We start from the raw sequence: 26197 nt of genomic DNA, 5'->3' as shown, positions 1-26197 counted from the left end.
TCAATTTTGAAGCCAACTTTATGCAGTAGTGTATCAAAAAACCTGTTGATATATATGTATATCCCCTCGAAGATGGAATTCCAACGATGAATCACGATACGTGTACAGAAGCTTTTTAAGAATGTTCTGAAGGCATGTCTTGTGATAAATACGTTTCCAATTTTTTTTCATAACGTTTTTATATTAATAAACAAAGAAACTAGAAATACTAATATGCAGATCAATAAATTGACTTGAATATTTAATTAAAATGCACAAAGTGCAATACGAAGTCGTAAACCGTTAATTTTCGTATGGAAATAAATTTTTCGTTATTACAAAAAGTGACATTTTGTGAAAATAAACTATGGAACGAAAAGATGTATCGAAATTTGAAATAAATTATCGTATTATAATCACTGTTTATTCTGAATAATCTTATGTTAAACATTTGTAAAACACAATCATTTAAATAACATTCATTTATAATATTATTTACCCAATTATATATTTATTTATTCGTATAAATAATTATTTTGTACTACCTTTATAGTCTATCATCAAACTAAAGATAAAAATAGTTCATTAACTAATTCCACAATGTTATGGTTTAAACAGATATTTTATTATAGCAAAGTGAGTCAACAAACATTGCGATTTAAATAGTTACGATCCCAATTATTATCGAAAGTAGAAAATATCTACCTGCTTTATACCAACCCCGTTAATAATACTTTGAAATTTATAACCTAAAATGGCAGTGTTATAGTTTTTTAACATAACTACTAATATTATACAAACGTTTTTATTTGAATTATATCAAAATTGTATTATTAAAATATTGTTTTACTAACCTGGGTTTGGAAGCAATTGAAATTCTGTAAAGTTCAAAACACATACAATTGTTTCATATTTTCGTATTATAAAAAAGTTCGAAACTTTTGAAATACACGCGCACCTCGTACACAACAAGCACCGACTATGACTAAAATGTAAACAGAAAAATTGAAACCAATCCGATCATACTACAAAACAAACTTCGAAGATTGGTTGTCTCTGTTTGAAATTGCATTGTGCTTCTTCTGCTTATAGAATCACGGATGTTTCTGTCTTTTTTTTTCAATTTTGACAGTACTTGCCAATTATTTCCAAACTCTACCTATAGATGGAAAATACTTAAATATAAATATTGCATAAATGACAATATCTTAAGATTACTTATAGTTTTGAAAAATAAGAGAAATATTTTGAAAAAGAAATTACTGATGAAGTGAATGAAGGAAATAGCAACTCAAAATCACCTAATGTATAGGCAACCAATTTAACAATCTATAATTTACTGGCTTTTTTCTCACAGAAATGAAAACACTCTGTGTACAATTTCAATGTATGGCAAAGGATTCAAATTATTCATATACATATAATAATGAGGAATTCATTAATATTTATATTGCTTATTTATTCATGTTTTTAGATATCTCATTTTAACGTTCATTTTCGATTTTTGACACGACCTATAATATAGCACAACTTTTCTATACTTGAAATCTCTTCGACAGGCTATTTCAGAATTCAATTAACTCCATAATTAGTAGAATTACATATTGGAAATAATTCCTAACAATCTATAAAAACAAAGGAAATACGGTTCTGATATTATAAGGAATTATTTATAGGAAACATACAATTTCCATAGGATATTGCTTGGAGAATAATTTTAAAAATTCACTAAAATTAATTATAAAATGACGTTTAGATATTAGTACACAATAATTATCAGTCTTTAAACATGAAAATAAAAATGACAGCAGTGTGAAGTTGCTTTAGACCTCCGATGTCAGCCGATCATACTATACAGAGGTGTAACTAGAAAATATTTCACATTTTGATATTTCCTATTAAATAGTTGAATATATTTTCCAAAATTTTCTAGCAGCTTCATAAAAATATAACTTTCTTAGTAATGATTCATCTTCATTTAAAGTTTTTTTTCATAGAAAATTAATTCAATGATCAATTATAGAAATATAGGCAAAGGAAATTTGAGAATATTTATTTTTTAGGTATTTCGGTTCTATATAAAAAGATAGGGCTTACTTAGGATATTAACGAGTTGTTTTACAATTCTTGGTCGATTGAAGATATAGCAAGATCTTAATGTATGAAAAATAATTTCCAAAAATGATTTTTTATCAACGTAAGCTTATGCTAAAAATAAATCACTTCTGAAATTTCACAATAATTATTTTCAACATAATCTATTACATAAATAGAGATGTCAAGGAAATTTAAACAAAATATTAAATGAACGATTTTAGTCTTTAGACTATTGAAAAATTTTTTGGTACACCTATGGACTGTAAGTTCGGATGGCGTCGGAAAATTTTTATCGAAATTGGTAGCTACATTCACATGATTAATTGACACTTTTTTGTGCATTTTTCTAATTCTATGATTCTGACACAAAATCAAATTTTGAAAACAAAAACTGCATGAAACAATATTTCAACTTTTGACCTAATAATTTTATTAATCCTTATAAAAGTAAGTTGAATATCAGTAGAATACATTTTTCATCACTATCACAAATTATAACCTTTGATATCTACTATTGAAAAATTAAACAAGGAAATACTTCATAAAATTACGAAAAAAGCAGATAAATTATTCCTTTGTAGTAAACCGTGTAGATAACGTAACAATAATAAATTATCAATGAATTTTAGCGAATTTGTAGAGATACTGAGTGAAGCATATTATTATTTTTAATTATTTCAGGGGTACCTAAGCTATTTAGCACAAACTAAATGAGGATTAACGTATAATGTTATTTCTACCAAAAAGACGGTTAGTTAGAAGGTGAGTTTTAAAACTATACAATCTTGATAATTTTATGAAAATATTGAAATAATTAAAACTTTGTTGTTTAGCTTTAAAAAATAACCAATTATTGTTCCTTGTTTAAAAAAGACTTCAAATGAATAGATAACTCAATTATACATAGAATGTGATAAGAAATTTTAAACTACTGCTTTTCATATCATTTTTACGTTTTAACTGCTTGGGACTTTCTAGAGTTGATAAAAACAAAATAAGTGGGTACATATTATAGATTTCTTTCAACAGCAGTTGATAAATTTGCAATATACTTACTTACAAAATTTTATCAAACGTTTGGAATATCCTGTCCTGTTATATTAATATATTATTTGTAAGTTGTGTGTTTGATTTTAGTTCAGATTAGTTGCCAAAATGCAATCCAATTTCAGAAATATTTTAATAAATTTGACAGTTGGAAGTATTATACCATGTATGTTGTGTACATTGTGTTTCTTTAATGTGTAAGTATTCATAGTATTTTCAGATTTTTGTTTTTTATTTGTTAAAATATGTATTTTTAATGTATTACTGTGTGTTATATGTAAAATTGAAAATTATTGGTGATATGGTTTTCAGTTTTCATTGAATTGAGGTCATTATTATTATTTTTTTAATAAAACACCCTATTTTTTATTGTTTTTTTTATATTCCACAATTAATTTCACTACAACTTTGTTCAAATTATCACATGACTCAATTTTTCATTTTTTGGAAAATTTATCAGATACACACAAAAAAATTCATTTTCTTTTTCAAAACAAAGTGAGTCAGGTTGAAATATATAAAATATTATTAAATACTGCTTAAAGTTTCCTGAATCTGTGGTTATTTCTTTTTTAAATTATACGAATTGTGCTCAGAATGTGATGGCGAATTTGAATACTGGAAAACAGTGTTTTATATATTGTTCACCAAAATAAGGGTAAATTATTCTCACATACCTCTATCTACAATTTAATTAATTATTTACTACCATGTATACACAGATATACACAAAAATTATTCAATGTTGTATACGAAAAATTTTACAATGGATGCTCAGAAATTGGTGGTCAATTTGACTATATTCAAAGTAGTGTAATTCACTTATTTCAAATCTCTATTTCAAGCAAAATAATTAGAATTCATCCTCTCAATCATGTTTATACAAATTAATCAAAGTATTGGTTGTAGTATATATAAAAATTATTCGAGGGGTGCTCAGAATTTAGTGCCTAATATGACTGTTTGGGAATTGTTATAACTACCTTTTTGAAAAAAATCTCTATTTTATGCAATAATATGGGGATTTTATATTTATAACTCTGTATGAATAAATTAACAAATTATTCCATGAGGTATACATAAAATTATACGGGGAGTGTTCAGAAATGGACGCTGCTTGTGAATATCTGGAAAATGGTGTCACTTACTTCGTTTCAAATCTCTATTCTATTCAATTATAAGGGTATTTTGTTTACAACCCTGTATACACAAATTAAATAAATTTTTCTCTGTGGTAGAAAACTAATTTTTACAGGGGATGTTCAGAAATTGGTGCTGTGTGTGGTTATCTTGAAAATGTTGCCACTCAATTTTTCCAATCTCTTATATATTCAGGTATAAAGGAGATACTCACATCCCTATATACACAAATTGAATGAATTATTCGCTGTGGTATACAAAAAAAATATATACGACGAGTACTCAGAAATTGGGACTGAATAGGGTTATCTTGAAAACAGTGTTACCTTTCAAATCTATATTTTATTTAATTAGAAGGACATTTTATGTTTACACTCCTATATACACAAATGAAATAAATTATTCGCTATGGTATGCACAAAATATATAGAGAGTGTTCTGAAATTGGGGCTGAATAGGGATATGTTGAAAACAGTGTCACCTCCTTTCCAATCTCTATTTTATTCAATTAGGACATTTCATGTTTACACTCCTATATACACAAATGAAATAAATTATTAGCTGTGGTATGCACAAAAGATATACGAGGGGTACTCAGAAATTGGGACTGAATAGGGTTATTTTGAAAACGGTGTCACTTCTTTGCCAATTTTATTCAATTAGAAGGACATATTATGTTTACATTCCTATATACACAAATGAAATAAATTATTCGCTATAATATGCAAAATATATATACGAGGGGTACTCAGAAATTGGAGCTGAATATGGTTATCTTGAAAATGGTGCCACTTTTTCTTCTCAAATTTCTATTATATTCAATTATTAGTTGATTTTATGCTAACCACCGCTTTATATATAAATTAAACAAATTATTCGGTATGATACACGCGAAAATTATACGTTGGTGGATCAGAAATTGATGCCAAATTTGCTACATTAACAGTATCTTTTTTCAAATTTATATTCTGCACAAAAATAAGGGAAGTTTATGCTGGTAACTGTGTATATACCAATTAACCCTTTGAGTACATTTAAAAAGGGAGATCTGTTTACTTGAGCGAAGTTACGGTCGTCATCTGAATTTGAAAAGCAGGCGTTGATTTTTGCGATACCTCAGCCTTTGGACGTTGATCAAAAACAATTGCTAGTTCCAATGAAGTAGAATTAAAGCTATATGATAACAGAGATTACAGTGAATTAGAAAATGGAAATGATGAAACCGACAATAAATTGGAAAGCGATACTGACGATAGTGAAGTAATACAAGTACGTCGAAAACGCACGCGGCTTTTATTGAGCGATAGTGAATCTTCTATCGAACTATTGCAGTAATATTGGATTTGGGACGTAAAAGAAAATCTTGCCGATATATAACAATTTCAAGAAATAGCTGGAATCAATTTTTTGTACCAGCGCAGATAAGGTGATAATCCTACACCACTGAAAGTGAAATTTTTTGAAAAATTATAGTAAAAGAAACTAATAGATATGTCAGTCAAAGAATTGCGAAAGAAGGTGCAAATAAACGAAACCTAAATTGGTTTCCAGTAACTGTGGATGGAATAAAAGGATATCTTGCATTATATATTCTTATATCTCAAGTAAAAAAATCTAAATTGAGTTTATATTGATCAGAAAGAACTATTATAAATACTCCCATTTTTGCAGCCAATATACCTCGAGATAGTATTTTGATATCACAAGATTCCTTTGCTTTAAAAACAACGAAAAGTTGGATAAAAATGATAAAATTAGGAAGATAAGAAGTTTAGTTGATTATTTGAATAATACATTTGACAATCTTTATACTTTAGAGAGCGCAGTATCACTAGATGAATCTCTTATGAAGTTTGAGTTCAATCTATCGAAACGAGCGCGATTTGGAATGAAAATTTATAAACTATGCGAGTATTAATCAGGTTCTTGTATTCGTTTTAAAATCTATAGTGGAACAGATGAAATACCAGGAAATGATATACCGGCGTCTGAGTGTGTTGTCCAAGAATTCGCACAACCAATTTTGAAAAAATGTTACACACTGTACATGGACAATTAGTATTAGTATCTCCACAATTATATTTAAAATTACTGGAACAAGATACAAATGTAGGCTGGTTACGAAAAAGGGTTTTATTATAAAAATTATTCTACATTCCAATGCTCCCTTTCAGTATAATCCACTCCCCTTTTCACACGTTTTTTCCATTGATTGAAGCAGTGCTGGTGAGTGCCTTTAGGAGCTCTGCCGTTTTTTGCTTTACTGCTTCCATCGACTCAAATCGTGTCCCATTCAAAGCATATCTTTTTCTAACCTTTCAAGGAAATCTGAGCAGACCCGTTGGCGCAAGAGCTTTTGGCAAGGAGTCAGATTTTTTGGCAACAACTTCGCACAGACTTTTGTCATGTGTAATTCCTCGCGACAAATTTTTTTAACCGTTTCTTTATTGGCGTTTACAGCCTCGGCAATCATCCGGATGCTCATTCGATGATCTGCAAGCAAAATATGGTTGATTTTGGTCACTGTTTCCGGAGTTGAAACAGTCACAGGGCGACCTGGACGCTGGTCATCTTCAGGGCTCTCTCGGCCCTCACTAAAGCGCTTACACGACTCAAAAATAGGCGCACGAGATAGAGAATTATCCCCATAGGCCGGTACAAAATTATAAGACTCAAGTTAGTTCTTGTTCTTTATAAATATTTCTATTTAGTTTCATTTATATATTTATTTACATTTTGTAATTGAAATATATAAAATATATTTTTATCATCAATATAAGTATATTCCAAATAAAATGTATCACTCTTACATATTAACTCATATAGCAACTAATTAAATCCGTTATTTGTGCATAAAAGTCTTCAAATAATTCAGTACTTAACGGGTTAAACAAATTATTCGGTGTGATGTACAAAAAAAATATAAGAAATTATCTGAAAAATAAAATAACTCATTTTTTAAAATTTATTATTGGGTTGCTGCTTCCACACAATCCTTTAAGGGCGCGTTCTGTTTTGCGTGAAAATATAGTTACATTGAATAATAAAATAAAAAAAAGAAAGAAATCATGATTTTTTCCTATCCTGATTCAAATTAACGACCTCAATTTCAAACTATAGTTCGAAAAAATAAACATTCAATGTTATGTACTTTCTTAAGGTGAGAAGATCGTTAGATAGGTTTAATGTTTGATATGGTTTTTTTAGAATAACCCTGAAATAGGAATATTTCCATTCACAGGAACGTTTTATTCAAATTTGTATTCATCTCCGTCGGTGGCAACAAAGAAAATTAAATTGACTTGCTGAAAAAAGCGTAGTTGAGTGAGAAAGTCTAGACAAAAGGGCGGATACAGTTGCTGCAGGTTATTGCGGCTTACCTGGTTATAGGAAAACAGCAAAAAACTTGCAATACTGGCAAGTATATACTTTATAACTTAAATACGCTGACCAATAACTTTTCACCTTTCATGTATAAGATTGACAACTTCCGCTTTTTGATGATAGAGAGCGTTACTTTATTTTTTAAATAGCAAGTATTTTGTGATTCTTATTAAAGCTCATTAGTTGTGGGTTAATTTTAAATTGAGTACAGAAACGAGCATTTTCTGCACATTTTACTTTTTTATTTTCATAAAGGAAAGAAAGCTGCTGCGGCTTACAAAGAAATATGTGAAGTTTATGGTGCTGATTGCTTAACATAGCGCACGTGCCAGAATTGTTATAAAAAATTCCGTTCTGGAGATTTTTTTCTCAAAGATGAGCAACGTTCTGGTCGGCCTACTGAAATTGATCATGACCAAATTAAAGTCATAATTGAAGGATCGTCATATAACTGTTCGAGAGGAGAAGCAAACACAAAAAACCAGCACAAACCACATCGAAAGCTGAAAAACAACAAAAGAAGCTCATGCTATTTGGTGGGGTTACAAAGGAGTTGAGTTTTTTGAGCTGCTTCCAAAGAACCAAACGGTCAATTAAAGAAAAACTGTCAGAATTGTCAAATCGGAAAGGTTTAGTGTTCCACCATGATAATGCAAGGCCTCACACATCTTTGGCAACTTAAGAAACAATTGTAGCTTGGCTGGGAAGGGATGCTACATCCCCCATTCAGCCCTGATCTGGCATCATCTGTTTACCATTAATTTCGAAGTTAGCAGAATTCTTTGAATGGTCAAACTTTCATAAATGTCGATGACCTTCAATCGCACCTGGTTAAGTTTTTTGCTGATAAGAACCAGAAATTTTATGAGCGCGGAATCATGAAGCTGAAAGAAAGATTGCAAAAGATCATTGAAAAATGAAAAATATATAATTGATTAAAAACTGTTCTTTGGTTGAAAAAAAGTGTTTTATTTATTTTAAGAAGAAAAAACTACTAAATAGATCTCATTGTACAGGGTCTTTCACGACGAGCTGGATCGATATGCATATGGTGCTCGTTTCAGCTGAAATAATTTCAGTTTCCTTAAATTTCTATATTCTATATTTTAGCTAACATTCAAGTTGCTTCTCGAAGTATTTTATGTCAGTTTTTATCTTCAATATTATTGGGTGTTGGTGGTATATTCGGACCAGTAACAAAATTGAACTTCTTATGTAAGTTAAGAAAAAGTATCTCAATTATTACGCACCAAATTGATTTCATTTGAACGCTCATTTTCATAAAAGGTTGAATTTGGCAATGGCGTCAAATAAAGTTAGGCGAAAAACTATTTTCTATCAACATATTTGATCAAATCATCAACTTTATTGTTTTCGAATCATTCTTAATCGTATTCTTTTCCATTCTCTTTTGATTATTTAAAATAGGTGTTATGTTATGTCCCCCAATCCGTCGTCGATTGTGGTCGTGGGAAAATTACATCGCAATTTCTTTTTTATTCGATGTAACACATTACGCCATTCGCTATGCGCGTTAGCGGATCTAGTGTTGTGAAAATATGACTGAAAGAAAAGTTTACTACTACAATTTTCCTTACTGGAATGGTGTTTATAGGAAAAGAATAGATTTATATAAAAGGTAAATAATACGATTAATAATATTATTCAACATGTTACATTATCTAGGGCGATGAGAGAAAGCGGTTACATGTTGGCCCACTTCTTCAATCATACTTCTAGTACCTTATAATATGTTGACGATATTTTTATCGAATCTTCGATTTTATTATTCCATTTAGACCAAAGTTATTTACAAGAAAAAGTATTTCAAAAAAGATTTTTGCGAATTTTGATTGCCTTTATTCAAATACCAAAAAGAAGTAGAATACTTCGTCTGTATTATTATTTTTATTCATTGAACTCATAGTACGGTCTTTAGGTATTTTTACGTAAGAACTTTTCCGGAAGTTTTGAAAATTGGCAATTTTATAGATTTTGACGTGCTCTTACCGAATTTCAACATTGCGACCTCGTATATTCGTCGCTTGATCCGCCTTTTTTGAAAAATATCGCCTATAATCAGTTTTTTGATAATAACGCATTTCATTCCTACAATTTATGTCATAACTTTCCCTAAAATCAATAGTTTTGGCGTACGAGCGCCGTAAAGTGCAGTTCAACACAAGTTTCGGCAGAAATACTCATTTCCACACCACCATGAGGTAGAGAAAGCGGCGCGTTTGTTATCGTGGTATCTCCAGTAGGTCTAATTCACATCTGACTCACTATTTAGCCAAATTTAGTACAATCACCTTCATTGTTATTGACGGGCCAGGTGTTGTGCTTCCGTTGTCTTTAGTACTGATTGAAATATCGGAAAGACGGAAGTTTCTTCTGCATCATCGGCGATGGGATCATCAGTTTCATCGCGGTCCTTTTCGTTCTCCATTTCGTCGTTTATTTGCTCGAAAATAGTGACAGTTTCCTCTTCTTTCCACTGCTATATTGTGATCTATGCGAAGTATCACAAGAACCACTACAGTTCGTGCACCCAACGCGTGCACACACTTTAGCCCTGCCTTCCTGCATCCGCAAGTTTTTTAACAACCTCTCTTGCATTTGTAAGAAATAAGTTTCAGCAAGCTTTCCGAAGCAGGGGGCTCGAATGTAGTAACAGGAATGAGCCCGTTATTGTCTTTTTCCCATCCCCATTTTGCTCGTCTCCATACCACTGCTGAACCTGGTGAGTTCGAAACGAATGTTGTTGCTTCTGTTGGTGGTAGCGACGCAATATTGAATTTACTTTTATATGCTGTTGCTGTGAAGCATGCTTATCTATAATTATTTAAAGATGGACTTTTACAACTTCTCACATCACTAACTATAATTCGATGTAGCAATAACTTCTGGATTAGCATTCGGATTTTTAAATACTTCGATAACCTCGTTTCAATCAAAGTTGTTTCGGATCATGTTGTATCACAACCACTAAAGGCATGCAAAAATGAAATATGATTTGCAGCCATTTAATTTTTATACTATTTAAGGAGTATATTTGCCGTGAAATTTCTCCTTTTCCTGGTTTAAGGATTTATATATTTGGATGTGTTGATGGCGCCGTCAAAAGAACGGGGAGATCTACATCTTCACCGACAACTATTACAAAATCTAATACCGATGAAACGTTTATTGCGGTATTAATTATTAACGTATCTGCATCTTCGGTGGTTTGATTAACCATGAAGTGTTCAGCTTTAAATTTTGTCTTCAACATTCCAATAAGGCGGTTCTTGTTCGCATCATTACCCAGGAAGTTACTTTGTGACACAGTTGGCGTTATTGTTTCGTCAAGAAATATGTCTACTGAAGCAGTTTTTCGTGATCGTCGGGATCGCTCTACATATTTGGTACTACGGGTTGCTACATCTTCTGGACATCGGTCAAATACGATAATTGCAATGGATATATAACGTGAATGGACGGAAATAATGTATTTAATGCAAATAGGTGTTGCCAAAAGCCCCGGTGTAATAAATATCCTCCATCTATGATGCGCATCGTTTTTTCCAAATTTTACTATTTCGATCGTACACCGAAACTATTGATTTTAGAAAAAAAATGTACTGACATAAATTATAGGAAATTTTCTATATAATACAATTATTTGTATAGATATGTTTTTCCTGTAAAATGCGTCGGAAAGGAGTTATTATCAAAAAACTGCTTTTTGGCGCAATTTTTCACAATATGGCGGCGCGAGAGTGACAAATTTGAAATTCGGAAAAAGCACGTCAATCTCTATTTTTTCAACCAAATGACTGTAGTATCAAATTACAAACAAATTTGTAGTAATTTTGTTGGTTTTCACTATTACACTGCCCAACAATTGATAAATATCAAACTATTTCTATATCTTCCTCACATAAATACTGTAATCTATACAAATTTAAATGTTTACTTCATCGATGTAGCATCTCCTTTTGCTTTTATTATTTCATTGCACAATTTTGGCATTCTCTTCAACAATTTCGACAAATAATCGTCTTTTCCGTCCCATTCGTTTTTCAGGATATTCCAAAGATGTGAAGTGGAAGTAGGAAACTGCTTTTTTACTTTCCTGTCCTGTCGCCCTTTCTCCAAAACATCCCCAAATCATTACCGAGCCTCCCACTTTTATTTTACGTCTTAAAGAGGTTTCTTTACTGCTATCTTTCCAAAAAGTCCAGCTTCTCTCAAACTCCTTTTGACTGTAGAAGAACTCAAAGGCAGATCCCTAAATCCATTGTCTTGAGCTGCTATCTCTGGGCCCGTGAGTCGTAGATCACGTTTAGTAATCATTGCAATAAGTTTATCTTCAGCGGTTGTCGATTTTCGAAGTCGCCCTGAACGTTATCTATCGTCAAAGTTTCTAGTGGACGCATATTCATTAACGTTGTGGTCTACTTAACGTCGAGGTATTTTTAATTCGCTGGCGATGATACGGTTATTTGTACCTAAATTATGAAGACTTGCGATTAATGGAGGAGTTTCAACGGATAGTTCCATGGTTTCAAACATTTTAAAACTTACTAACTCTGAATTTGCGAGAACGAAAACAATTCCTATACGAACTTCACAAAAAGATGTCTTACCTCAAAAAGTATAACCGTTTCGACCCTAAGTATATAATTTTGAAGTTCAATGAATGGATTATGGGGTTGGCAAAAATTTTTAACCCGTTGTAGATATATATTGGCTTTATATTTATATCTTATTTATACTATTATAAATGAAATTTGTTTGTGTGCACCTCATTTTGTTGTGATCGCCTTTAGTAAAAAGCTGAAACCCAAACTCCGATGTTATATTTCTTTAAGACTTGAGTTAGTTTTGATTCTTTTGGTTCTCATTATAAAATATGCCTCGAGACGATTATAACCCGTCCAAATGCAACAAGTTATACAGTATATCAACGAAGGCTTACCACAACAGCCTCATTAGTTAATGGTATTACTTAACCTGGAACTTAACCTATGTGCTTTTTGTTTGAATAGACCTTGGCTTGATGCCAGAATCATTCTAAACGAAATTGGACCATAACGAAAGGAGAAATTCTTTATTCACCGTTGAGTTCAAATTACGTCTTAGTCACTGCGATGTTCGTATCTAGATTTGGAGGAAACGAGTCTTTGATATATAATAAACAATGTTTTTGGTGGAGTTTCTTTCAAAATGGAATTTATGGATGGATTTATCGCGCGCTATATTGATCAATTTATTGTTATCCATACGACTTATGTGCTCGTTCCATTGTTTCTTGATAGAACTCATTCGTTGACGTCATCTATTTTGCACTCACTTCTTTCCCTGTCCAGTAGGGTTTTTCCGGCTATCCTGCGTAGCACTTTCATCTCTGCTGTTTCCATCGTTCTTTTGGTTTTCGGTTTTCGACCACATCCAAAGCTCCGTTAAGATGTAAGATTTCAGGATTTGGAGACGTCGAGAACGAAGTAAGAGAGCAAATAACCAAAGCCTTAAGAATAGCAATATGTTTGAAGGAAACCATATGGCGAAATAAACATATCGGAATAGAGGCCAAATCGAGGACTAGATTATGGAACCATATATTTAGAAATTTGAAATAAACATCAGAGCTTCACGGTATTTGTAGAACTTTGTTTGTATAAATGACATCTTTGTCAAACTGTCATTGTTCCTATTCTGTAAAAATACACACATCTACTCTTTAAAGATTTAACAAGCTCTTAACCCAACCCAGTGATTTCCATATTTTGTTTCTAGAATCATTTGAATAAGTTGCTACGGGATAAACAAGTAGTCAATACATAATTTTGTCGGTATGAATCCATTTTTAATTTTAAGAAGGATTTTTTTAATAACTTGATCTCCATTACTTTCGGTGAGATTTTTCTCAAAATAAGCAGTCCATTATTAGGTACTGCCAATACAAGTGCCAATTCAGCTCCAGTAACACCGTTTATGTCGATATTGACATAACCCCCATTATGAACCATCTAAATGATCTGCAACCCCCCAATTCCACTTGCCAAAAACACCCTTCTCAACCGTTGGATCACTAGTAGAAGGCCCCTACCATGAAACCCCAAGAAGAAACTTCTATATTCCCCTTTCGGATGCTACCCACGGCCTACGAAGACCTCTTTGACAATTCCCTCATCGCCATTAGATTAAACCCTCTCTTCAATCCCACTTTGTATTAATAATGTCCTTTTCCCATTCACCAAAAATCCAACCAACCTTTTTTAATTGACTATGGTAACTTTCTGCAAAATGGTATATTACTCACTGAACCCGCTCAAGCTTTATGACTGATCCAGGCAAGTTTGAGTCAGTGTGACGGCCAAACGTTGATTAGTTGTAGAGCAAGTCTACCAAAGGTTCTTGGATACTGGTAGCTTCAATAGACAATCTGATGCGGGAAGACATTGAACAAAATGTTGGAGTTTGTATATTGTATAATTATGATCATATAAACTTGATTTGTATGTCTATTCAGGCTGGTTTGCTTTAGTGTATCGTGCCCTGGCGTCTTCATTTAAGTTGATCAGCTATAAGGCAAGACTTCCAAAGATTCTTAGATACTGGTAGCTTCAATAGACGATCGGTTCGGTAATACATTTGGAAAAAAGTTGGATTTTGTACATTGAATAATTTTGGTCATAAAATTTTGGTTTGTATGTCAGTTCAAGCTTATTTGCTTCAGTATGTCGTGTCCTGATATATTCATTCAAGTTGATCAGCTATAAAGCAAGTCTTCCAAAGATTCTTAGATACTGGTAGCTTCAATAGACGATCGTTTTGGTAATACATTTAGAAAAATGTTGGATTTTGTACATTGAATAATTTTGATCATAAAATTTTGGTTTGTAAGTCAATTCATGCTGTTTTGCTACAGTTTGTGGTGGCTTAACGTTTTCTTTTAAGTTGATCAGCTATAAGGCGAATGTACCAAAGGTTCTTAGATACTGGTAGCTTCAATAGACGATCGGTTCGTGAATACATTTGGAAAAATGCTGGATTTTGTACATTAAATAATTATGATCATAAAATCCTGGTTTGTGGTGGCCTGACGTTTTTATTTAAGTTGATCAGCTATAAGGCTAGTCTTCCTCTAAAGGTTCTTACTGGTAGCTTCAACAGACAGTCGGTTCGGTATTACATTTGGAAAAAGGTTGGATTTTGTACATTGAATAATTTTGGTCATAAAGTCTTGGTTTTTAAGTCAATTTAGGCTGTTTTGCTACAGGGTGTGGTGGCCTGACGTTTTCATGTAAGTTGATCAGCTATAAGGCGAGTCTACCAAAGGTTCTTAGATACTGGTGGCTTCATTAGACAATCCTACCCCTTTGAGATCGTCTATATGCAGAAACAGCTTTCATAATTTCCTTTTTGTTTCAGAATTTCCATTGTTACTGTCAAAGTATTACTGGTAATATCTTTTTTACTTTTTGTTATATTACCACTGATTTTCAAATTCTCCTACAAGCTACAGACAGCTGTTCTGTTTTTAAACTTCGGTAAGTGCAAATTTTCATTTCCTATAATTACCATTTGGTTTAATAATAAATTTTAATTTAATTGTTACAATAACTGATCCATTTTCTATGCATCTCACAAGTATGGATCTCTTAAATTCGACAGTTTCACATCTTAGTATCAAAAGGAATCTAGTCGAGCGAAACGCGGTGATTAAATACTTGCGTTTAATAGAGTTTACTCCGACAAGAGTTTAAAACGATATTATAATTACCTTAAGGGTATCTGCAGGTGGTCTAAATGTGGTAGGCAGTAGTCTCTAGACTAACATATAGCAGGTGAAGCACCCACGTTCTCATGTTAAAACATCGACGTGTGACTTTTAGACATATAGTTGTGTAACAACATTCTTTAAAATAAGACACATAATTTACTAAACCTACATTATATCGCATTGTAGATTGTTTGAGGAGACGTTTTGACTTTTCAACCACTCTGCATCTATACCTAAAGGATATTTTGTACAGGACTCTATATCACATTATTCTGTTTTCAAAGGAAGTTACTTTTCTGACGCTTTTCAGTCCCACTTCGAGATACCTAAGCCTTTTGATGGCATGGGCAAGATTTCCGCATAGTAGAGGCTCGGCTTGGTCGCAGAATCCGTAGTTATCGTTTCGATGCGGATACAGTAGAGTTTTGATCCAAAATATGGAGTCGTTACTTTTTTGGCAAGGCTGTCTGTTTCCTCATTGCTTGGTACACTCCGGTGATCTGGTAGCCACATTAGAATTTTGTTTGCACTACCACTCTTGCTTGCACGTAGTGGTCCAATACAACCTACAGTGCCTTCTAAGTCGCTTGGGGGTCACTACATAGCCTTAGTTCATCTTTTGGCGTAATAAGAGCAAGGCAGCCTTAGATAAGACTCTGTCGTACAGATTGACGTTCTATTAGACTTGCTGTTAAGAAGCATATGCATAGAAGTTTTGGAGCGATGGTTAGGTGGGCTATTGCTTGAGGTAGTGGATTACCACTTGTGTATAATCACAGTATAATAGTTGAACTTTATGTTGCTAATGTTCTCCTTTACTGCCTTATCTTATTGGGCATCGGCAAATCATTATTCCACAACAAAAAGCTTGTCAAACTATGGGGTTTCTCCGAGAAGTTGAAATTAAGGTTCTGCCGTGACTAACCCGGTCACTACATATAAATACCATCGAATCTTCAAGGGATATAATCGATAGTAAACTTGCATACTAGACATATAAAGGAGGACTTTTTTGGCAACTGTTTTCATTCCCTTCTTGTATGTATCTTTCAATAATTATATCAAGTTCATGGTAATTGTCACTATTTACTCATTTTCAGCGCATTTGCCATATAACGCCGATTATGCCAATCCACATAAATATGGTTTGCACAATTCTCGAAATTTTTATTTAAAAACTGATGACGATATAACTTTGGGCGTCTGGCAGATTCTTCCCCTAACAATAGAAGATGATTACGGCGTTATAAACGAAACTGATCAGTTTTTCGAAGAAGCACTTGGAGATGGTAAAGACGTGATAATATACTATCATGGTAACGCTGGCGCGAGATTATCTGGACATAGAGTTGAACTGTACAAAATTTTGAGGAAACAATTCCATGTTATAGCTTTTGATTACAGAAGTGAGTATATTCAAGGATTGAATTCTCTATTCTATTTCTAAAACCTTTTCTATTAGTCTTCTGCACAATTTTCTATTTATGGCTTTTATCTCCCATTAGTGAAATTTATGGAGGTCCAGCCTTCTAAAGATTTTTCACATACTTCTCTCCCTTTAAAGGTTCCACGAGCTGCAACTATCCCAGTTTTGGTGTTACCACTCTCTTTTCCTACTCCTGATGGGGTAATCAATAGTTTATGCTATCTTACTTCCATGATTTTAGTGGAAATGTTCGACTATCCTCTTCTTTTCTTCAGGATAGTATCATGCACTTTTTCCTTCAGTTTTTTTCGATAATGTGTTTGGCGCAGCTTCTAGAAGGGGCTTATTACGACTAGAAATGACCTTCAAAATTTTGTCAACTCACAATTTCTTTTTTCGTGTTTTCGCTTTTTCTCGGTCTTGGTTGCCTCATGTAGTCCATTAGCAACCATTTAGGGTGCGTTATGAAGTCTTCAAATCTTCTTATGGTGGTTTCCTTCGTGACTCCTATATTCTTTTGGTTTCAATCTTGTTATTCTTGTGGCCTTCCTCGGAACTTCTTTTTACGTCTATAAGTGGTACATCCCCATGCTGTAGATGTATACATGGATGATTGGGATCAGGATGACCCTGATGAGGTAGAATTTAGTCATTTCTGAGCTGAATCATCTTCGTTGAGTCATCCTCTTGCATTCTTCGTCTGATCTACTAGTTAGTTAATGCGGTTCTTGGTACAGGATGGCTTTCAGGAGGTCCAGGTGTTTCCTTTTCACGCTATGAGGACCACTGTTACCTTCGTCGTTTCTAGTGGCACATTTACCACAATTTGGATCGGATTTTTTTGAGCCCAATCCAGAATCTTCTGTTCTTTTCTTATTCTGGATATCAACCCTTTGTGAAGACTTTGCTGCCATACAAGAAGTCTACTCCAGTCGATTGGGTCCTGCTTAATCCTTACGTGGCTTACTATTCTCATAGCTTGGTCTTAGGTGCTTCGTTTCTTCCTTAATCCAAACTTCTCTTCTCAAAGGAACCCGATGGCTCGGATGTTTGTGACTGAAATGAGGACCTGGTTCACGCGGGGTAAGGGATATTTTAGGTTTGGTCCTGATAGACTAGCAAATTTCTTCTGCGGGGTTGGCTGTGTCGCGATAACTGCGCGGAAGTGTGTACAAAATTAACATACATATTTATCACTATTGTTTTTTTTTTGAGGTTATGGTGATTCGACAAACGACCAACCATCCGAAACTAAATTGGTCAAAGATTGCATATTCATGTACAATTGGGTGGCCGAAAGAACTAAGGGTAGTTTGTTCGTTTGGGGTCATTCATTAGGAACTAGTCTCTCATTACACTCTCTGTCTATTCTTCAAAAACGAGGAATAGAGCCAACTGGTGTGATATTGGAATCTCCATTTAATAATTTTAGGGACGAATGTTCCGAATTTCCGTTATCGTGGGTGAGTATTTCACATTTTACCTACTATATTATGAATTTGAACATCCATAAAGTATTGCATAAATTTATTCTTAGCTAAATAAACAATAATATAGAAAAATTATGAAACAGGTCGATTTTTTATTTCAAGTTACTGTGTTTTCAAATTATCATTCAATAAAAAGGGCGAACCAACTTTAGGTAAAGATGTCATCACTATTTTTTGTGAAAAAATATTAATACTTTACCTCAATGTTTTTGACGGTTTCTAGTACTTTAATGTAAATTTTAATACTTTACTTTGATGTTTCTTGCATTGTTTAGTACTTTACTTTAGTACATCTGACAGTTTTTTGTACTTTAATATCGCTTACATTTTTTAGTACTTTACTTCAATGTTTCTGGCAATTAAGATACTTTACTTCAATATTTCTCACAGTTTTTAATACTTTACTAATAATTTTTCTAGTAGTTTTTTGTTATTTAATTTCGCTGACAGATTTTAGTACTTCACTTCAATGCTTTTGACTGTTTATAGCACTTTAATATGAATTTTAATACTTTACTTTGATGTTTCTGGCAGTGTTATGTACTTCCCTTTAATGTATCTCACAATTTTTGATACTTTATTTTGATCTTCCTGGCAGTTTTCTGTTCTTTAATTTCGCTGACAGTTTTTAGTACTTCACTTCAATGTTTTCAACGCTTTTTAGTTCTTTAATGTCAATTTCATTACATTAAATTTGATGTTTCTCACAGTGTTTAGTACTTTACTACTTTAGTTATATTTCTAGTAGTTCAGTTACTTCACTTTAATGTTTCTCACAGTTTTTAGAACTTTATTTAAATTTCTCTGACAGTTTTTTGTACTTTAATTTCGCTGAAAGTTTTTAGTACTTCACTTCAATGTTTCCAACGGTTTGTAGTACTTTCATGTAAATTTTAATACTTTACTTTGATGTTTCTCACAGTGTTTAGTACTTCACTTTAATGCCTCTGATAGTTTTTTGTACTTTAATGTCGCTTACATTTTTTAATACTCTACTTCAATTTTAGGTACTTTACTTTAATATTTCTTACAGTTTTTAATATGTTATTTTAATTTTTCTGGCAGTTTTTCGCTCTTTAATTTAGGTGACAGTTTATTGTATTTCACTGCAATGTTTTTGAATGTTTCTAGTACTTCAATGTTAATTTTAATACTTTACTTTGATGTTTCTCACAGTGTTTAGTACTTCACTTTAATGTTTCTAGTACTTTTTAGTACCTATCTTATATTTCTAACAGTTTTTAATTCTTTATTTTAATGCTCCCGACAATTTTTAGTATTTTAATGTTTATTTCTGGTAAATTTCAGTATTTTAATGTTTCTTTCTGATGATTTTGTTTTTCAATTTTAACACTTTAGTGTTTTCACAGCTTTTAATACTTCAGTGTAATGTTTCTAGAAATTTTTAGTAATTTACTTTAATATTTATGAGAGTTCTTAAAACTTTTTTAATGTCTTTTACTTAGACTTAGACCTTCAATATTTCTGAGAGATTCTAGTAATTTAACTTGTTAATACTTCAATGCTTCTCACTTTTTTTTAGACAAATAAAAAAAATATCGAAAAATATTTTTAAACAATAAAAATATACGGGGTGTTATTAATAATTTATCCAAGTAGTTTTTAAATAATACATAATTTTATTTCATGTTTATTTTTTTAAAAATTATTTTGTAAGTAAATTCAAATTTTTGTACAGTCAACGTTTTATACATTTTTTAGAATCTGTCCATTAAAGGAATACCATGAATTAAGAAATAATAATACTGATTAAGTGATCACAAGATGGTAGTTCACTGTATAGATTAGACAATAATTTAAAAAAATAGTTGAATAAATCATAGCTCCGGAATTTCTAATATTATTTTTTATTTACCCTATAATGAATTAATGCTTTACTTTATGAACACACTATATAGCAAATTCAATTTTATTCATGATTATTAATTTTTTCAGATGTTTAGATTTTTGCCATGGTTCAGCTACACAATTACAGAACCGATGTATAAAAATGGTTTCACTTTTGAAAGTGATAAATATATATGTAATGTAGATGCCCCTATCCTAATTTTACACGCCCAGGACGATCATGTGGTACCTATAAAGTTGGGAAAAAGAGTAAGTACCACAACAAAAAAACTAAATTTAAAAAGTGGTGGTTGGTTTAGTAAAAAGACTTCGAATTGATTTCCACAAGAATATTTCCTTGTTATTTTCAAATTAGAATACACACTTTTCCTTTTATCGAAGGATTCTGATTAATATGTCTTCATGTTAATTTCAATTTCACCTTCTTATGAAGAAACAACCACTTCTTTGGGAAAAATTCTTCATCATTAGAATAAATAAACACCCAGATAGTGTCAGCTGTTTGTCAGAAAGGATTAAACTTTTTTGACATTTGGTACAGTAAAGTCAATAGACAAACTACTCAATGCTCAATTCCACAAAACTAATACACTGAAATTGTATATAACATCAAAAATTTCAATGTTTTATTGTTTTAAAATTAAAAAACATCTCAAGTATGGATAATATTTGTTTATTGTTACTGAACACACTGTTTTCTACCATTACAAGAACATAATTACACTTTGGTCCTTTGAGCCGGATATAAAAGGCTCGAAGAACCAAATAATGTATTGTTTTTCCATAAAACATTGAAACTGTTTGAAAGGACATCACTAAAATGTCACTGTCTCTGTCACTAACATGTCATCAAACTATTATTAATACCCATTGGAACGACTAATTGAGAATTGTCTGAATTGAGCATTGAGTAATTTGTCTATTGATCTCACTATACCAGGTACCACAAAAAGTACATAATTACTTTTGCCCCGAAGCATCAACTTTGTCGAAAAAAGTGTTTTTTGTTGATCGAATTATTTTAGGAATATCCCATGTATTGTATTAAAATTTTCTATGTATTATAATAATCAATTATTTTACAGTTATACGAGGAAGGTAAGAGATGTAGACGACATTCACAAGGGGTTTTAATGTTTCACGAGTTTGATGGTAAACATGGTTACCAACACAAATTTATATGCAGAGCGCCTGAGATCGATGGCATTATTAGGTTGGTATTATAGAGAAAAAAAAAAACAATTTTCTTCAACCGCATCATTTTTGTAAAAAATTTTTCCCCTATTTCATTAATAAATTATTTGTGGAGCAGTAGTCACTTCTGTTGTATGGCAACTTCCAATATATAAAAAATTGTCGATTTCTAACTTCAATTCGATTATATTTAATCTTAATTTATCTACAGGGGGCTATAGTAAGAAGATATTTTTGAAAAAATTATGATTGTAGTTATTTTATTATTCGCTGTATGGATGGATTTAATAAAAGGAAATCTATCCAGGAACACAAACAAATCATGGATATTCAGTTTATTAATTATTTTAATTTGGGATGAAAGATGCCGTCACAAATAAAAAAAACTATTTTTGACTGACTACTTATTTTCAAACAGTGACTGTAAACATTTTAGGCAGATCTGATTTGAATTTAACCGATCATTTACAGTAGTTGTAGCAAAATAATTTTTTTTTTAATTAAATAGAAAAAAATATGATGTTTTGATGGGAAAAACACCACAAAAACTTGTCTTTATGAAGTTTGCACTAGAAGAATCAGACTACTATTAAATTTCAACAAAACTATATCAACATTGACGTAATAGAAAACTTTATAAACAATAAGGATTATTTGATTTGTATCCTGTTAATTCCACAATATATTTGCCATAAAAAGGAGTGCAAACGTGTAATAGTTACAGGAGAGTGTAGTACCCCACTTAAACCTGCCAAAGACTGATATCCTTGGAGACCCTAGGCTTGAACCATGCAGGACTTGACAATGTACATGTGAATGATGGACTTGGTTCCACAGTTTTTCTTCCTCTAAGCAACAATTGAATAGAAAAAAATAGTGTTTTAATGGTTTTATTTTATGGCAAAAACATTAGATTTGAACGTAGCCATACCAACATTGATGCAATAGGAAAATTCATGAACAATAAGGACTATTTGGTTTGGATTCTTATAATTTCACAATGTATTTGCCAGAAAAGGAACGCAAAAGTCTGATAGTTTAAGGGGGATGGTACCCCATTTAAACCTGAAAAAGAGACAAACTAAACAGGCACCTTAAACTTTCTTAAATTCAGTGTAGGACTTGGCTATGTACTTGTGAATACTGGTCACTCACCGATGACTCAGATCTGTATTTTTTTCTTCCTCTAAGCACGAAAATTAATCTGAATTGCTCTTAATATCAAGATGACTGTGTTTTAGATGCTTAAACGAACCAGTTGCTTAGTAGTAGTACTCAAACCGATGGAAGACACTGAATCCACTGGTGGTGGTTTTTCTTATTAGCCTCGTTGTTCATGTTTATCTAAGCCTTTTTTTGTACCTCAGTACAAGCTTAGAGCATACCAGTTATGGGTTTTATAGCAGCTCTCTAGTCTGAACAGATTGAAACTCGAATCCGATTGCTACTACAACCTCTTTAGTTGTAATCGTTAGGAGTAAGTTATTTCAATAAAGAAAACAAATGAAAATGTACAGAAAGTTGGTAATTAAAACAAGGGATTGACTATTAGAGAAATTAACATAAATTAAAAACTCCTGGATATAAGATCAAAGGAAAATTTGGAAAAAATGTCTAAACTGAAGTACTGGTTCAAAAGACTATATAAATACAAAAAATGGAAAACTTGACACAATTAAAAAGAACTAACTAAATCTGAAGTAATTAATACAATTACTAGGTGACGTTTAAAACATAACCTCGAAATGCGAAACTGTTTCCTGTGTATTGACCACTCTTGATTAGTCGATTGTCATTGGGACTAACTTATATTCAATCCAAAGCTAAATTAGTTAGTTAGTTGATTGTCATTGTAGCTCACCAAATATCACCCCTTTGTTTATCTGATAATTGTAATAATTATTCCATCCATTATATAAGATTTTATTTCTTTCCAGGGATTTTGTGTCGTTAACCAAAAGAAGAAATAGAGGAAAATCGCTGAATTCCAGTAGATAAAGTTGTTTGGTGAATATTGGGAAGATTAATAACATATAGGCAATAATAATTTCTGTGATTTAATGAATTTATATTGATCAGTAAAGATAAAATAATAAAAATGGATTTTGATGCAAATTTTTTTATTGTAACTAGTAGTAATAGTTCCAAAAAAATATTCTTTGTAAATAATTCTGTTTTTGAAACAAATGCTTCGATGCCGAGTTACCTTCTTCAAATAACTTACCTTGTTTGTCCAACGTAAAAGTTGTCCATTTAGTATTCCCGAAAATGATTTGACTGAATTTTTAATTTTTTTCCATTTTACCAATTAGGTTGAAACAAATTTGCTCTTCTCTTGAGAACATTTGGAGAGGTAATTTAATTTAAGTTGAAAAGTATATAATGAAAATTTCCTTTATTGGTACACCAGGACACAATTGTACCGAAAGCTACCCCAAAAGAAGAGACTGGCTAAAGGAGAACCAAGGATCCATTTCAACATCAAGATAAGGTAGATGACTGAGTGTACCAGGAAAAACTATATAGAATCCACGACTGAAATAACAGCTAGACTACATTTAGAAGAAGAAATTTTTAGAGTATAACGTTTTTGGAGTAAAGGCTTCTGGTAATATTGATAATAAACACCAATAATATATAACCGATGAACTCATCTCAGATGACCAGAATCTCGATTAAGATCGTTTTTAGTCATAATAAGTCAGTTGCAATTCACGAAAGAGAAGATAATGGAATAAAGAAGACTTAAACAGTTGAATCGATGGACGTGGTGGAAGTTTGTCCCAGAACTCATCGTTTTATGAAAAGAAGAGGCTTCTGATGATTTTGATACTAAACAACAATCAAAAACCGATGCAATTATATTTGGCACCTTCTGGTACGAACCGAGAGCTGAACCAAAACAAGACTAAAAATCATGGCAGATAGACGACTGAGTGTACCAGGAAAAACTATACCAAGCAACCACGACTAAATAACAGCTAGACAACGTCCAAGAAGATATTAAGAAAGTGTGAACTGGTGTTCAGAAAAGTGACCAGATCCTCGATTAAGATCGTTTTAGTCTTAACAGAAAAATATGAAACTGAAAACAATAGATCAACACTATTTAAGTGATGAAAGTTGATCCCAAAATTCGTCATTTTTTGAAGAAAAATCTAAGTTCGAATTTCTGGTAATATTAATACTAAACACTGAACAATAATCCAATACTCAGTTTACTTTCAGTAGTAGGGCGATAGTTCTGGTTCTATTAAAATAAAACGTGAGAAAATATCAAAATTAGTGACAGACAAGTGTTCCTTGCCTCTGACGAAAATACGTCGATTTTTCTGGCCAATATAGGATCGGGGGAAATCTGAGCAGAGGATTTCATACGCTCCATTGTGTTAATTGGATATTTTTTATCTTTGACCTGATTAGGTGGGAGAATTTCTGGTTGGGTTTGAAGATTGTGCGAATTTTGTCTGTTCCATTTTATAATCTTTTTCTATTCAGTTTTTCATTTCCTCGGTGGAATTCCAAGGAGTAGGCAGATCGAGACCATGGAATCGGATCACTTCTTACCAACGAACAAATGACCACCCCGTCCCCAACCTTATTTTGATAATGACTTCGAAACGTCGAAAATTTTCAAAATTCCAAAGCGGTTCAACCCGTAAACCTAATTCTTTTGTTCATAATCCTTTTATGTTTATGCTTCTAAATGTTCATGAGTTTGGGTCTGTTCTGTTTTAAAATTAGTTTTTTTTTAATTTTCTCTAAAATTACCTAAAATCAAAAACATTTAAAAGAGAGTCGTATAACAAAGTCTTGATTTCCAATCAGTATAACTTATACAAAGTACGATCGTTAAATAGGGAGTCTGTTGCTGTAATTTTCTTTATCTATAACGTGTATACGAGGTGTGGTTACAAAATTGATGAACAAAAAAATAAGTTAACCTCCAATAACTTTTCAATGATGAGGTTTTTTCAAAGTAACCTTCATACCAAAAGCATGAAAGTAGGATACTTCAAAATCCAAATGTTTCAGATCAATCAATCTCACATCGTTTTTACTTAAAACCATGGTGAAAGCTGTCGACAACGACATTAGAACAGACATTCTAAAGTAGTTACCCCTCTATTCTTGTCAATTTGCATGCCAAACAAAAAAATCTACGGAGACTGTACTGGTACAATTGACAACTGGATCTAAGAATGCTCCCTCTCTCTTTTTAGACATAGAAGGCGCCTATTCCACACAAAGCTCTCAAAAGAGCACAACGACTGAGCCGGCTTTTCCTGTCAGTATATGCCGATGAGATATACAAGAAGATAGTTATCTACGCAAAGGGTGCTTTGAGAATACTCTCTGTGACATAGTTCAAAGAGGACTCAACTATACATAAAGGTGGTGTCGATCGGTTGGGCTGAAAATCAACCCGAATACTACTTACCTATTTCTTTTACTATGGGGTAAAAACTCAACCTCGTGTTCATTAAGCTAGGTGGACAAACAGAGAAGAAATATCTGGGACTTACACTATATAGATGGAACAAACACTGAGCCATAAAAGCCCTAATGGTGTGCAGAAGCTTCGCAGTAAGAAACTGGAGTTGTAACTCAAACAACCTACAGTGGATGTACATTGCAATTGAGACCCATCATCATATATGGAGCAGTGGTTTGGGTACTAGAACTAGTCTGAATACCACGAGGAACAATTTCTCGAAAGTACAAAGATTAGCTTGAATATGTGCAACCATAGCCACGAAATGACAGCTGCACAGGAAGTGAATCTAAATTTCCCACCTC

At 32.3% G+C, this 26197-nt stretch overlaps 2 protein-coding genes across 4 annotated transcripts in view; one reads left to right on the top strand and one right to left on the bottom strand.

The window, feature by feature from the left end:
* The window catches only part of LOC130893387 (pleckstrin homology-like domain family B member 1), a 142725-nt gene extending 141638 nt beyond the window's left edge, over positions 1-1087 (bottom strand). Inside the window, exon 1 of the mRNA XM_057799444.1 lies at positions 834-1087. The gene's annotated coding sequence lies outside the window, so the exon portion shown is untranslated. The remainder of the gene's footprint in view (positions 1-833) is intronic.
* A 1310-nt stretch (positions 1088-2397) lies between these two features.
* On the top strand, positions 2398-23506 carry LOC130893386 (lysophosphatidylserine lipase ABHD12-like). Of its 3 annotated transcripts, XM_057799441.1 has the most exons (9): positions 2409-2523; positions 2758-2838; positions 3214-3320; positions 15067-15185; positions 16519-16824; positions 18060-18307; positions 20291-20452; positions 21289-21416; positions 23335-23506. In XM_057799441.1, exons 3-9 carry the CDS (start codon positions 3232-3234, stop codon positions 23393-23395), a joined length of 1113 nt encoding a protein of 370 aa, XP_057655424.1. In that variant the 5' UTR covers positions 2409-2523; positions 2758-2838; positions 3214-3231; the 3' UTR covers positions 23396-23506. The 3 variants fall into 3 exon arrangements, with proteins under 3 accessions (XP_057655426.1, XP_057655424.1, XP_057655425.1); XM_057799443.1 differs by lacking the exon at positions 3214-3320 and having other exon boundaries at positions 2398-2523; XM_057799442.1 differs by lacking the exons at positions 2409-2523; positions 2758-2838; positions 3214-3320 and adding an exon at positions 9173-9286.
* The last annotated feature ends 2691 nt before the right edge of the window (positions 23507-26197 follow it).

Source organism: Diorhabda carinulata, chromosome 4 (assembly GCF_026250575.1).
Source record: "Diorhabda carinulata isolate Delta chromosome 4, icDioCari1.1, whole genome shotgun sequence".
Taxonomy (NCBI): Eukaryota; Metazoa; Arthropoda; class Insecta; order Coleoptera; family Chrysomelidae; genus Diorhabda; species Diorhabda carinulata.
The sequence above is the reverse complement of the archived record's forward strand: the minus strand, read 5'-3'. Positions and strand labels throughout refer to the sequence as shown.

What these genes read in the sequence shown, in the direction of transcription:
- LOC130893386 (XM_057799441.1), top strand. Translation starts at nt 3,232, where the DNA reads ATGCAATCCAATTTCAGAAATATTTTAATAAATTTGACAGTTGGAAGT. An exon ending in ACATTGTGTTTCTTTAATGT is followed by an intron (nt 3,321 to 15,066) that starts GTAAGTATTCAT and finishes TTTTTGTTTCAG; the next exon opens with AATTTCCATTGTTACTGTCA. An exon ending in GAGATCGATGGCATTATTAG is followed by an intron (nt 21,417 to 23,334) that starts GTTGGTATTATA and finishes ATTTCTTTCCAG; the next exon opens with GGATTTTGTGTCGTTAACCA.